This window comes from Thunnus thynnus, chromosome 8, assembly GCF_963924715.1.
Source record: "Thunnus thynnus chromosome 8, fThuThy2.1, whole genome shotgun sequence".
NCBI lineage: Eukaryota > Metazoa > Chordata > Actinopteri > Scombriformes > Scombridae > Thunnus > Thunnus thynnus.
Window position 1 is genome coordinate 11,952,574 of NC_089524.1, and position 12,816 is coordinate 11,965,389.

General features: G+C 38.3%; 1 protein-coding gene across 1 annotated transcript; it reads left to right on the plus strand.

Annotated features, from left to right (window-relative positions):
* The first annotated feature begins 2,360 nt into the window (after positions 1 to 2,360).
* Positions 2,361 to 12,717, plus strand: abhd8b (abhydrolase domain containing 8b). The gene is made up of 5 exons (XM_067596531.1): positions 2,361 to 2,825; positions 6,447 to 7,253; positions 8,282 to 8,452; positions 8,745 to 8,961; positions 10,020 to 12,717. Exons 2-5 carry the CDS (start codon positions 6,457 to 6,459, stop codon positions 10,302 to 10,304), a joined length of 1,470 nt encoding a protein of 489 aa, XP_067452632.1. The 5' UTR covers positions 2,361 to 2,825; positions 6,447 to 6,456; the 3' UTR covers positions 10,305 to 12,717.
* The last annotated feature ends 99 nt before the right edge of the window (positions 12,718 to 12,816 follow it).

Below are 12,816 nucleotides of genomic sequence, written 5' to 3' on the forward strand. Positions count from 1 at the left end.
CTGACCCCTCCCTAAAATATTGACCAGGCAGCAACATGTAAAAAGCGTCACAGCTTGGGAAGTATTGCTTAGTGCATGTAACGTTACTGACCTCCGTTTGCAAACAGCAGTGGTGGAGAGTAACTAAGTACATTTACTCAAGTACTGTACTTAAGTGCAATTTTGAGGTACTTGTACGAGTATTTCTATTTGATACTACTTTATACTTCCACTCTACTACATTTCAGAGGGAAATATTGTACTTTCTACTCTACTACACTTTAACAGCTTTAGTTACTTTTCAGATGAAGATTTGTCACAGTGGATAATATAAGAACCTTTTAAAATACAACGAACTGATAAAGATGAAACTAGTGATTTCCAACCTTTTGGCTTTTGACGTCTTACAAAAAGCAGTGTGTAGTCGGGGTCACATTTCAGATGTCTATGAGTTGTTAACTGCTCCACCAAATAGTGATTTTTCCCTCTAAACTTCTCACATGGTTTCATTTAAATAAATGTTCAAATGATGCCATATTTCACCAAAAATCAAAGATTAGAAAAAAAGTCCAAAAACTGAAAAGAGATTTGTGTATCAGAACTTTGTTTTTTCTTCTTTCCTCTCCCATTAATCATCTCATGACCCTCAGATTTATCTGGTGACCCTTTGGAGGGGCCCGACCCCTAGGTTGGGAACCACTGGACTAAACTAGCTAACTGTATATGAAGTAATTCAAACAAGCTCCACCTCCAGCAGCTACAACAGTAACCTGCTGCTTACGCACTGATGCTTCAGTAATAATAATCTAATGATGTCATATATAATAATATATTAGTCAGAGGGACGAAACAAGTACTTTTACTTTAATACTTTAAGTATATTTTACTGATAAAACTTATGTACTTTTACTTACGTATGATTTTGAATGCAGGACTTTTACTTGTAATTGAGTATTTTTTGTGGCAACTTTTACATAAGTAAAAGTACTTCTTCCACCAATGTCCAAAATATAGCTGAATGAAATATAATTTCTCTGAGGACCAGAGCATAAAAAACAAGCTTAGGCTAAAAAATTAAAAAAAAAAAAAAAAAAAAAACATGAGACAAAATAACATAAAAAACATCCAGCTATTCTTTTCAAACAAAATTGGAGATGGATACAATATGGGGTATTTAAAAAAATTAATTTAATAATTACATATCCTGGATTTGAGGACTGGTGAGTGTACCACATTAATGAGCGATCTGGGAGTGTGTCAAGGACATCCTGTGGAGAAAAGCAGCAGAAATCTCATATTTTTAAGACAATCCAAGTGTTTGACAATTACACCACTGACACCATGATGTTTCTTAAACCAGGAAAGCCCCTGATATGTTAAACATACAAGAGTACAGAGGCACTGTTGCAGTTTCAAGCTCATGGTTCCACTTAAAAACATAGTTTTAAAGCTGCTACAATGCCTCTGTCCTTTTTTTCCCTTTTATTCAATGCTCTTTGATACCCAGATATGCTCATTTCAGCTATCTCAAGCTAAAACATACAGTATTATCAATATCAATATATCCCAGTTTATGACCAACATGCAGTATATTATGATAGACCTCAAATTAACCTTAATTTGTTATGGCTGATGAAGAGGTTGCATCTTGATGTCTGTGGTCCTCTCTCACCTTACCCTAGCACCTGCCTTCATGGGCTCCTTACATATAGTTACCTAGCAACAACAGCCATGGCAACTGCAACAGCACCAGCTTCTTGTGATGCTGGAGAACTGAATAAGACAAAGTGGATATTCTTTGCTGTTGTGGAATATTTGTCCATAGTAACTTGAATATTTTTGATTAAAATTCAAAATAACAACAAATAACTAGAAGAGGATGTCTTGCTGCAATGACATGAATTGAATAAAACTATCAATAGGAACTGTTTCAAGCATAGTGCCAAAAGTGAAAAAGCTACACTGTTAAGTAAAATATTTAGTGGAAAAAAAGATTTAACAAACCAAGTACATTTACAAGGAAATAGTGACTTAGCTATCTTGATCTCCTCTGAAGTTTTCTGTGCAGCAACTGTGGTTTCAATCCACAAATTCTGACTACAGAGTCAGTTAATGAAAACATCTACACACTGCATAGTGAAAGCCAGTTGAAATCATTGGTAGATTCATGCATGACCCTTAATACACCACCTCAGATACCAGTTATGATGGTCAGAGGTTTGCAAACTTGCAAAATGTTGGTTTTTATAAGATTCTCATTTGAATAGTTAGACTCTAGTTACCACAGAGTAAGAATATTTTTAGATAAGGCACAAGCTGTTGTCACATTTCTTTCACTTTAATTTTTAAGTTACTTTAAATCTAAAATTTCAGTTTTGCTACTTTTTACACTACTGGCAGTAAAATGTATATATTTATTTACTTTTTTTTACCACTGTTTTTTCATGATCATGAGCATATCCTCTGGTTGTCTTGCGTCACAGAGCAGCAGGGGGCAGCTCTCCCTATCCACAACCTCAACCAGGACGTTTCAGTGGTTCGGACGCACCAACAATTCAGTTGTTGGAGTAAAAACACCGCTGACATCCGGCTGCGCTCCGGCGCGTCTCCAATATCCCAACATGGAACTGAAACACTGGGACACACCTGGAGCCTCTGAACAGTAGACAGATATGCTGTCAACAGGCTGATACTGGCCGCCGTGTGGAGGCTACCTACTGGACAGGAGATAAATTAGATTATTGGATTGACTGCAACAGATTATAGCTCCCCTACTTCCTCGGTGCCTCATAAGAAAAACCGCATCAATCTGATCATATTTCACGCGGAATTTTGGAAATATAAAGGTATGTTTTTTGCTGTATTGCCATGTATTTTTTGTTTTTCTTGGACTGAGATTGTTTTGATAATGTTTGGCAACAGACAAGGATTAGGTTTCTGCATATGAAGTTGCGCTTTAAAGGCAAGCAGGTTATTTAGTGTGTCGAGAGTAAAATTCTGAAATGAAATTGAACTAAAAGGGAAGGATATTCTGACCTCATATGCAGCATCAGACCCCAGTGAGTGGCCTATTCACCTCGGATTGTTATTAAGGAATAGATGGACCTTTTGTTTCACGTAAAACATCAGGTAAAAGACGTCTTATTCTTCTACAATAAGCAGCAATGTTATTTTAGTGCGCAATGAAGCTCTCGTATCGTTTCCTTTGTGAAAAGTTGTTTTTCTGTTGTGTAATAGGTGTTATATTATAAGCCTAAACTATCTGTCAGCTTTACATTTTTGTTGAATGGTCACCAAAAATGCTTTTCGCACATAATGCATGAAATGACTCAAAATATGTTTATTTTTGAATACATTATCATATCGACATAATAACGGATGCATCTGTCTCACCAGCCTTTGGCTAAATGCTTCGAAATAACTTTTGAATTTCATTAAAAGCCAGTGTTTCTCATCAGTTGTGTTTAGAGCATTTGTTTTCATACAAAGCAACATACAGACAGTGAAGGTCTATTGCTTAAAATGTGCATCTTCTCTCCATGCAGCAGTCTGTAAGAAAGACTTAGGCCTATTTTGAAGATAGTGGATTGCACTAATTCAAATTCAAATCACTACAGGATGCATTGATAAAAGTATGATACACCACAGTAAGCAAGTGCACTACCTACAGTAGCCAGGGTCTATCAACAGTGAATGCACTGTAATTGTTCTTAATCCATGTGACAGTCTCTGCTCTTTTCTGGGCACGAGTCCCCACTGTGATTGTGTTATATAACAGCCTCCTGCAGCCACTGACAACAGAAGTCACTAAGGGACTGCAACAAGAATCAAACTCACTGCGATTAGAAAGGATAGCAACAATGTAAAGGCAAACACCCACAATTACAGTATGAAACCTATCAATAACACTGGGATGCTGTTGAAGAGAAAACAATGCTTTCTCCACATAACATAACGTTTTACATTTTAATTTGAACAATCAAGTCAGGGAAGCTGGATTGTGACAATGAGGTTATTGGTTAATTTCTGGCTCATCTCTGGACCAGCTTCATTAATCTGAGCTGGAAAGTGAATGAGAGGTCTCCCTCATTACCCTCTGATGACGGTAAACAAGACAGATGACATCTGACTGCGCCAGCAGCCAACAGAAATGGAATGAATCAGTCAACTAATCACTACCATATGTGTTTCACCCAACTGGATGAATTACGACATGCAATATGAATCAACATGCAGGCTCATCATGCGTAATGCAGCCTACTCTTTCAGCCTCAATTAAGAGACGAGTGGGACAGTTTATGTTGTCTGATCAGAGAATCATTTGGTCAGTGACTTGCCGATCACAGAATTACGTCAACAGTCTTCTGTTCTGTTCTTCTGTCCCTATGTTTCCCTGCAAGGATTTTTCCCAACTGTATGAAAGAAAAAGTGCCATCTTTTTTCCTGCTTATTGAATAATATCTACAGACTAGATTGGAAAAAAAGGGGTTACTATGCTGAAAAGGGGACATAAGACATGCACCTTTTCTGTATTTGGGTACTATCACACAGCAACAGTCTTTTAAAGTTGATTCTAACATTTGAGGTGGATGAAGATGATGTGGTACTTTAAAAGTGGGAGGTGATGGATGGATTGGAGTTTTTAGGGGTATTTAAAGGCTTTTGAAATTGACGTAGACCACTCAAGAAACATATTTGTTTGTGTCAGTGATTGCCTTTTGATGCAAGGATAATATTAGAGGTGAATGTGACACCCTCAGTAATATCACAATGGCCTGCTCAGCCTCCTCCAGTCAATAAACAGACAGCGCAGTACAACCCTGCCGTTTGGAAAGAGGATGTGCAAGTATAAGCAGAAAGGGCACGAGAATAGCCAGCAAAGCAGGAACGCTCTATTACATTGTGCCCATAATCCCCGGATGAAAGCAGTAGCTGATGGGTTGCAAGTATAGAAAAAGATGCTACAAATCACACATTAGGGGGTAAACTATTGCTGTACAGTGTGACTGTTTTCACCGAGAGAGGAGATACACTGCAGGCAGATTGTGTTGTGTGGACTTAGAAAGTATAATCTCCTCTAGTAGGGAGGGGAGCAACAGGAAGGTAGGATAATGCCACCAGCAGAGACTTGCAGACCCTGCTTGGCTGCATTGCTGTTGCCATGGCTGGTAATCAACTGACAACCAAACACACTGTATTGTGAATGAGACCCATATTATACATAGTCTCATCTATACCAAAGAAAAAAATATTAATCTGATAGTGAATTGTGGTGTGAAAGATATTTTGTGCTTTTTCAAAAGAGGCGCTTTAGAGCTCACAAAGAAGCCAATCTGTTACTGTAGGTGGTTGTAATAGTGCAGCATGAATAGATCATTTAAAAACAAGGAGTTAAAATCAGTATCCTTACCTGTTGTTGTTGTGCACATTCAACATCCCTATACATTTATTATAACATGCAAGGAGTGCTATGACAAGATAATAATCTAACTTTCCTTTATTATTGAATGTGATTTAAGAAACATAAATCCGCTGTAAAAAGTAGCATTAATTACTGTTAAATGGCTGTTGTGAGGTTTTGACTGACAGTGCAGCAGTGTGGGCCTGTGCAGTGTTATCACATGGCGGGCAGCTTTAACCCACAGAGCTATTTGTGTCCCCAGCTATTAATACCGCCAAAGGCTACGCTGAGGGAAGACGATGCTCAGTTACGTCTGACAGAAAGTCGCAAGGGTTTAAGTTGTAATTAGAAGCCAGATTGTAAAGGCAAAAGAACATGTTTACCTCTCTGAATGGTACATTTGAAGGTTCCCGGTTGCTCATTTGTTGTAGAGATTTAATATTCTCCTGAAAATAAATGAGAACAGACATGTTTCTTAAAAAAGGTGGATGTTCTTTTGTTCGAGTATGCATCTTAATTAGAGCTCCAGATTAAATATTTTGCACTTTGAACTTAAATGATTCTTTGCTGATATTTATTTTAACACTTCCTTTCTGTCATTTTTATAATATAATAATACAAAACTAGATATATTAGAATTATATATTATAAAGAATTATAATATATAATTATTTGTCTTTAAATTAGCTTTAAGTTACATTTGTTTTATTGAAAGTATTATGCAAAGTTTGATATTTTTAAGAGCTGCAACAATGAATTGACAAGTTGATCGAAAGAAAATTAAAGCCTGATAAAAAGTTAATAATAACAAACAAATAAAAAAATGATTAATATGGTACACTTGGATTGTTAGGCTTCACTATAAGCTATTTTACCAGATTTTACAGTCCTAATAGTCTGATTAGCTAAGTTAGATGGAGAACTTGCTTGTTCTCATGGTTCCTTTCATAATTCATGTACCTTTGACTCACATTACTGACAATGTGTATGTGTACCTGTTCATTCACGTTTGTATTTGTGTCCTGATTTATGTGTGTGTTTTTTTGTTTGAATGTGTTCCCTACAGACTGGCAGCCATGCTGACCAGCTTTATGGAGGGTCTTCTCTGCTGCCTAACATCAAAGTCGGTCAACATTGTGGTTCCTGTAGAAACCTCAGAACCTGCTGATGGCTACGAGTTTGTAGAGGTGAAACCAGGCCGGGTCCTACGGGTTCGACATATCATCCCTGACCGGCCAGTGGTGGAGGAACCCACAGGGCAGGGTGGTAGTGTCAGTTGCAAACGGAAGATCACAGTATATCGTAATGGACAGCTATTCATTGAGAACTTGGGTGACAGGGCGAGTGCGGAGCTGAAAAACGGCCAGAATGGAGAGACAGAACCCAACAGCACTCTAGAGGTCGAACTGACAGATTGTAGCAACTCCTCACCGCCCGTCAGCATCCCTAATTCCAGGTCTGACTCTGTCACAGCAGGAAAAGATGTGGCATCTGAAACAGGAGCAGGGGGAGAGGCACCTACTGCCGGTCAGCCAGACCAGTTGCAGCAACCCAGGAAGCGCAGGCGAAAGCCCAAGCGCACTGTGGTGATCGACTGTGAGAGGAAGATATCAGCTTGTAAAGGGACTCATCCAGATGTGGCCCTGTTCTTTATCCACGGAGTGGGAGGCTCGCTGGATATCTGGGGAAGCCAGTTGGACTTCTTTTCTCGGCTGGGCTATGAGGTGATCGCCCCGGACCTGGCAGGTCACGGTGCCAGCTCAGCACCACAGATAGCTGCAGCGTATACTTTCTATGCCCTGGCTGAGGATATAAGACTTATCTTCAAGAGATATGCACGCAAGAGGAATATTCTCATAGGACATTCTTATGGGTAAATGAGATCATAACCTTCACATAACACACTGTCGAACTGAAAGAGAACATCCTGGAGGGTTCAGGGGATCAAATGAAAAATCTGGTTCAATGTCACCATAACTTTCTAAAATCCTCAGTTACAAGCTTTTCTTTAGAAAGACATTTTAGATTGTACAAAGCCAAAATTTTTTTTGTTCACTTGTGCATGTCTCTGGTTTGGTTTCCCATAGTATTAAGAAGTAGAATGAGAAGACTAGACAGGCAATGTGAGCATGTCAGGGTTTCTCATTTACATATTGTGTCATTACATCAACTATCATTTAAAGAAACCTTCACAGAATTGTAGTGAAACAATCAGTTGTATAAGTTGACTTAAGTGACTTAAGGTTTTGGGGGAAAAAAGCTATTCGTAGAGCAGAAAATTAATCTCCAACTATTTTAATGATCAAGTAATAGTTTTGAGAATTCTCAGCATCTCAAATGAGAATATTTTCTGTTTTATTTACTGTTCTATGACAGTAAACTATCATTGTTGGTCAAGACAAAAGAAGACATTTGAGTTAGTCACCTTGAGCTTTGGGAGACACTGATCAACATTTTTTAACATTTTCAAACATTTTATAGACCAAACGACTAATCGAGAAAATAATTGACAGATTTATTGATAATTAAAATAATCGTTAGTTGCATTCATATTGTAGACGTAACCCTAGGCTCTGAGAAAATAGTGATGGGCATTTTCGCTACTTTTAAACATTATAAAGCCTGAAAGATAAATCAAATGAAAATCAACAGGTTAACAAAATAAAAATTAATAATTTCTTGCAGACCTAATTTGTTACTTATTACAGTGTTTTATACTGTTGCAGCTATTTGCTATTATGTGAATACAGTACTTTGATTTATTTTTATAAGTTCCCCAAATACTTAAAAATGTTCAACTCCCAACAGACTTTCTATATCAGTATGTTGTAATTAAAATAAAAATACCTCAAAACAAACAACAGCCTGTACTGTAACCACGATTCTGTTCTGCTTGCCTAGTGTGTCGTTCTGTACGTTCCTGGCTCACGAGTATCCAGAACAGATCCACAAGATGGTGATGATCAACGGAGGTGGTCCCACAGCTCTGGAGCCCAGCCTCTGCTCCATCTTCAACCTGCCCACATGTGTGCTTCACTGCCTCTCCCCGCTGCTAGCCTGGAGCTTTCTCAAGTAAGACAGATAGCAGTGTGACACAGATAGAGACAAACACTGACTTTTTGTTTCACTTGGTTGTCTTTAAAGTGATAAAACTACCATGAATAAATTTACCAGTAATTTTACTCTCAGAACAGCTGTTTTTAACTGAGATATTCACACATACCTGTCGCTCACAGTGTTGAGGGTGATATTTATACAAATTTTACCGGCAAGGCACCGTGTGTGTTTATTTCACCCAGAGTTTCAGAATCCTAATACTGTTTTATGAAGCCTGTCTATGCCTCCTCTTCTCTGCCCTCTGCAGGGCTGGTTTTGCTCGGCAGGGTGCAAAGGAAAAGCAGCTGCTGAAAGAGAACAATGCCTTCAACGTGTCGTCTTTTGTGCTGCGTGCCATGATGAGCGGGCAGTACTGGCCTGAGGGGGACGAGGTCTACCATGCTGAGCTCACTGTGCCCATCCTGCTGGTTCACGGCATGCATGACAAGTTTGTCCCTGTTGAAGAGGACCAGCGAATGGCAGAGGTAAAGGATTCAAACTGGGAAACTGCATGTCATATTGTGACGCAAACTAGGGGGAAAAAATAGACTCTCAAAGTATTCCCTTTAGTGACTTCCACAGTACAACATATCATGGTTGGCTGCACCCTACTAAAACTATAGCTGCTCCACCCAAACTGACTTGACAAGCCAACTAAAAGATCCCCTTCAGACATGTTTTAAGACATAAAAATACTCTGCTTTAATATTTGTTTCTGATATGTTTTTTCCACAAAAAAAGTTCAATTACCTGGTTAAAATTCTATTCTATTAAATATCTATTCCTTCTCCCTCATTAAAAAATCCAGAAACGAAAGCAAAAATGAAATTGTGGGATGCTTCACTGTGGGTTTCTCACTTCACTAAATAGTCCATTCTTAGTATATGTGTATGTGCATTAGAGTTTAAAGTTCCTCTCCAGACATGTTTGAAGACATAAAAATACTCTGCTTTGTCTAATAATTTGCATCTAATATGGGGTTTCCACAAAAACGTTCAGTTACTTAAAATCCTTAAAATGACATCTGTTCTTCCTTCCTCATAAAAAAAAGTCCATTCATAGTATATGTGCGCTTGAGTTTTCATATTAAATGTGTGTAAGTTGCACAATTGCACACTGAACCATAATTGACTCCAAAATTGTTGTGATGTCACAAATCATGTTTGTAAGTAGATGCCTTTAACTTAGATATAAGTTGAGCTCAGAGAAACTTTCCACTTTCAGCAGATGAATGTTAAAACAGCCTTCTAGTGTCAAACTCTGCACATACATCACTCTGCACAGCGATGGTTAAACATCTAAGCGAAGTAACAATAAGCGAAACATATGTTTGAGTTGAGTGGGACTTTAAAACTTAATTTCCCTCCACTACATTAGTCCCTTGGTACCATGAAAATCAGACTGATTTGCCAGTTCTTTGATGTGGGTGATTCAGAGGTCTGGCACCAGACAAGTACTTTGGCACCAAATCTAAAGTGGCAGTGTTTTGTTGATGACTCCAAACTGTAACTTTTTTTTTTTTTTGCTGTTTGCTTTCTTTCAGATCCTCCTCATGGCCTTCCTAAAGGTCCTGGAGGATGGCAGTCACATGATAATGATGGAATGTCCCGAGCCCGTCAACACACTCCTGCATGAGTTTTTCCTCTGGGAGCCCGCTACCCCTCCACCACCAAAGAAAGAGTCCAAAGCACGTCCAGAGACTGCCAAGGCCCAATCTGACAACACCAAGGCTACATCTGACCCCGCCAAGGTCCGACCTGCAACTGCCAGGCAAACCTCATCAAACGATGGTGCAGAGGAGACGCCAGACAGCAAGGCCAAAAAATGAAGATTAAAGCTGAAGCTTCCAGTGGTTTTTACATTATATCATGGCTGGCCATGCACTCTGTGTATCCTGATGAACTGAGCTGTTGGTTTGAGCTGTTGGACCTGATGATGAGCCAAAATAGCCAGTTTGTCTGAACTGGTCTAGCGAAAGGTTGGAGTTGTGAAGGTGGAACACTGTGCAGGGAGTTTGACTCTGATTACGTCAACTGAAGAGCCGAAGGACAAAGGAAAAGGTTCTCCAATAACGTGACCAGACAAGGATGCTTACAGCTTCCTGTCTGTAACATACACTAGGGAAGGTATGATTGTGCCTTGAGGTGGTTATGTGAGAGTAAGTGCAGCAAGAGACAGAAACATGCAGCCTAGACGGTGAGGCAGTTGTGAAGCGCCAAACGTTGTACAGTAATAATTGAATTTTTGTGGATGTAAAGGTGCGACCTGTCAGAGAGGATAACAATTGAATGCCTCAGATATAGACTGTCATTTATCTTTGCCATTTCTGAGCAAAGCAAAGTAACTGGTTTGTATGAAACTTTTTGTAAAACAGATCTCTGGAAACTGACTGGATCATTACTATAGGTTTAATATAAAAATGCAACACAGCTGGGTTGAACCACAGAGTGTCTCTGTGTTTGTCTGTGTTGTGTGGGATGATATTTCTCAACTAAAAATGTAAATGTAGTATTTTCTATAGAGTGACACACCTTAGAAGTGAATGTTAATTTTGCACACTGCATGAGATATTCACACACTTAAAGAGCATTTCCTCCTACTCACTGTATTTACAGGTTTTATGTAGCTGGCTCTGCTATTTAACAGTCAAACAAAAAGCTTTTTCTTTTGTGGTTGTTTGGGGTGTGACCTGACTGTCAAGCTGATCAAGACAGAAGTGAAAGTAAATCTGCTTCTTCCAAGAAATTCAGGGAAATGTTTTCTCAGTTAAGTCTGTCTTGCTAAATTTAGCAGCAGTCAGCAGTGAATCATAACCTTTTATGGACAGAATGGACCAAATATTTTGCAAAAATCTAATGTACATGATGCAATGTTTAATCAGTAATAATAGGGGAAGTATTGAGATGCATCAGGTGAATGCAAAACCAGGATTTTATTATAGAAATGCCCCTAGACCACACTACTGTACTGATGTTTGATGCCTTTTGAAGATATTCAGTTTTTTTTTTTTGCAATGTAGCCATGTGCTGGTATGTACTGTAGCATCTGTCCAAATCCCCACTACTGTATTATCAACCTCTATGCAGTATTCGAAGACTTGTTTTTATTGAGTTTTCTATCTATTTCCTGCAAGACATGTTGTCCATTCAGCTTTAAAATATATTATATTTCATAAACATTGTTTGATTTTTTAGGGCATTAGCCTGTCTTTGCCAGAGGATTTGCCCTAATGAAGACTTTGATTGTTCAATAAATATTAGGCATTTATTTCTCACCAAAACTATGCTAAACTGACCTTTTCCCCCGAGGAAAAGTAAAGTTAAGCTCTAGCATATTACTACATTAGTACATTAGTATACACTACAGTATGTAGTGTACTACTACATGCATACATTAGTATATAAACTGTATTTTGACACATCCACCCCCTCCCTCTCTTCTAAGTATTTTTGAGTCGGGTTTTATCACGAGAGGCAAAGTGTTAAGATAAATGTCCTCATGCAGAACATTGACTGCATGAGTGTATCATAACACTCTATTTAACTCCTTCACAGTTTATTGTGAACACCAGAGCAGACAGCACCAGGAAGTTATTAAATTGTCTGTTATTTGACCGTGGCAATCATGTGTATGTCTTTATGTTAGCTGATATGTTCTTCGTGCTGTAAGAATTCAGGTATTTATTAGATTCACAAACCGTCTCTGAACCTCTAACCTTGAACAATCAGTTTGGTTTGTAAAAGGTGTAGATAACACTTGGATTTCATTGTTTTCTCTCTGATTTAATAGTGCTTGATTGTTTTTACATGTAGATTATACTTTTTATACATTGTACTTGTATTTGTGATGGCTTTTTAGAGATGTAATTGTTGGTCGATTTAATTAATTGTAGCAGGGAATTCACTGAATCAATAGAAGATGCAGCTTTGTTCAGAGAAATGCAACAGCTGATGTTTATTGAGACTGGAGCTCACAGAAGCTAATCTTTTCCACGTGGCAGAGAAATGACATGAATGTTTTTCTGATATGATTGTCCTGAATTTGAGGAACTGTCCATGTTTATATCTTGTGTGTCTTAAATTTTTGTAACTGTTTGCCTTTCACAATAATTCCAGAAATGAACTGCTGATTTTAAAATGTTATCAAAGTAAATTATTGGGAATTTTCAACAGTTTTGTCTTTTATATTGTGTTTTACAATATTGTAACTTTACTTTAACAATTTATATATCTAAGGTGCTAGTTCCCCTTTCAAAAAACCCCCTCCTTTCTAAACTTTAGATTCCTATGTCTGCACCTGTTTTTTGATGAGCACTGGTGTTTGTTGAGAGTAAGACCTGG

Excerpts from the sequence above, each read along its gene's own strand:
- abhd8b (XM_067596531.1), top strand. The coding sequence starts at position 6,457 with ATGCTGACCAGCTTTATGGAGGGTCTTCTCTGCTGCCTAACATCAAAG. Across the intron at positions 7,254-8,281 it reads CTCATAGGACATTCTTATGG|TGTGTCGTTCTGTACGTTCC; the intron begins GTAAATGAGATC and ends CTGCTTGCCTAG. Across the intron at positions 8,453-8,744 it reads CTAGCCTGGAGCTTTCTCAA|GGCTGGTTTTGCTCGGCAGG; the intron begins GTAAGACAGATA and ends TGCCCTCTGCAG.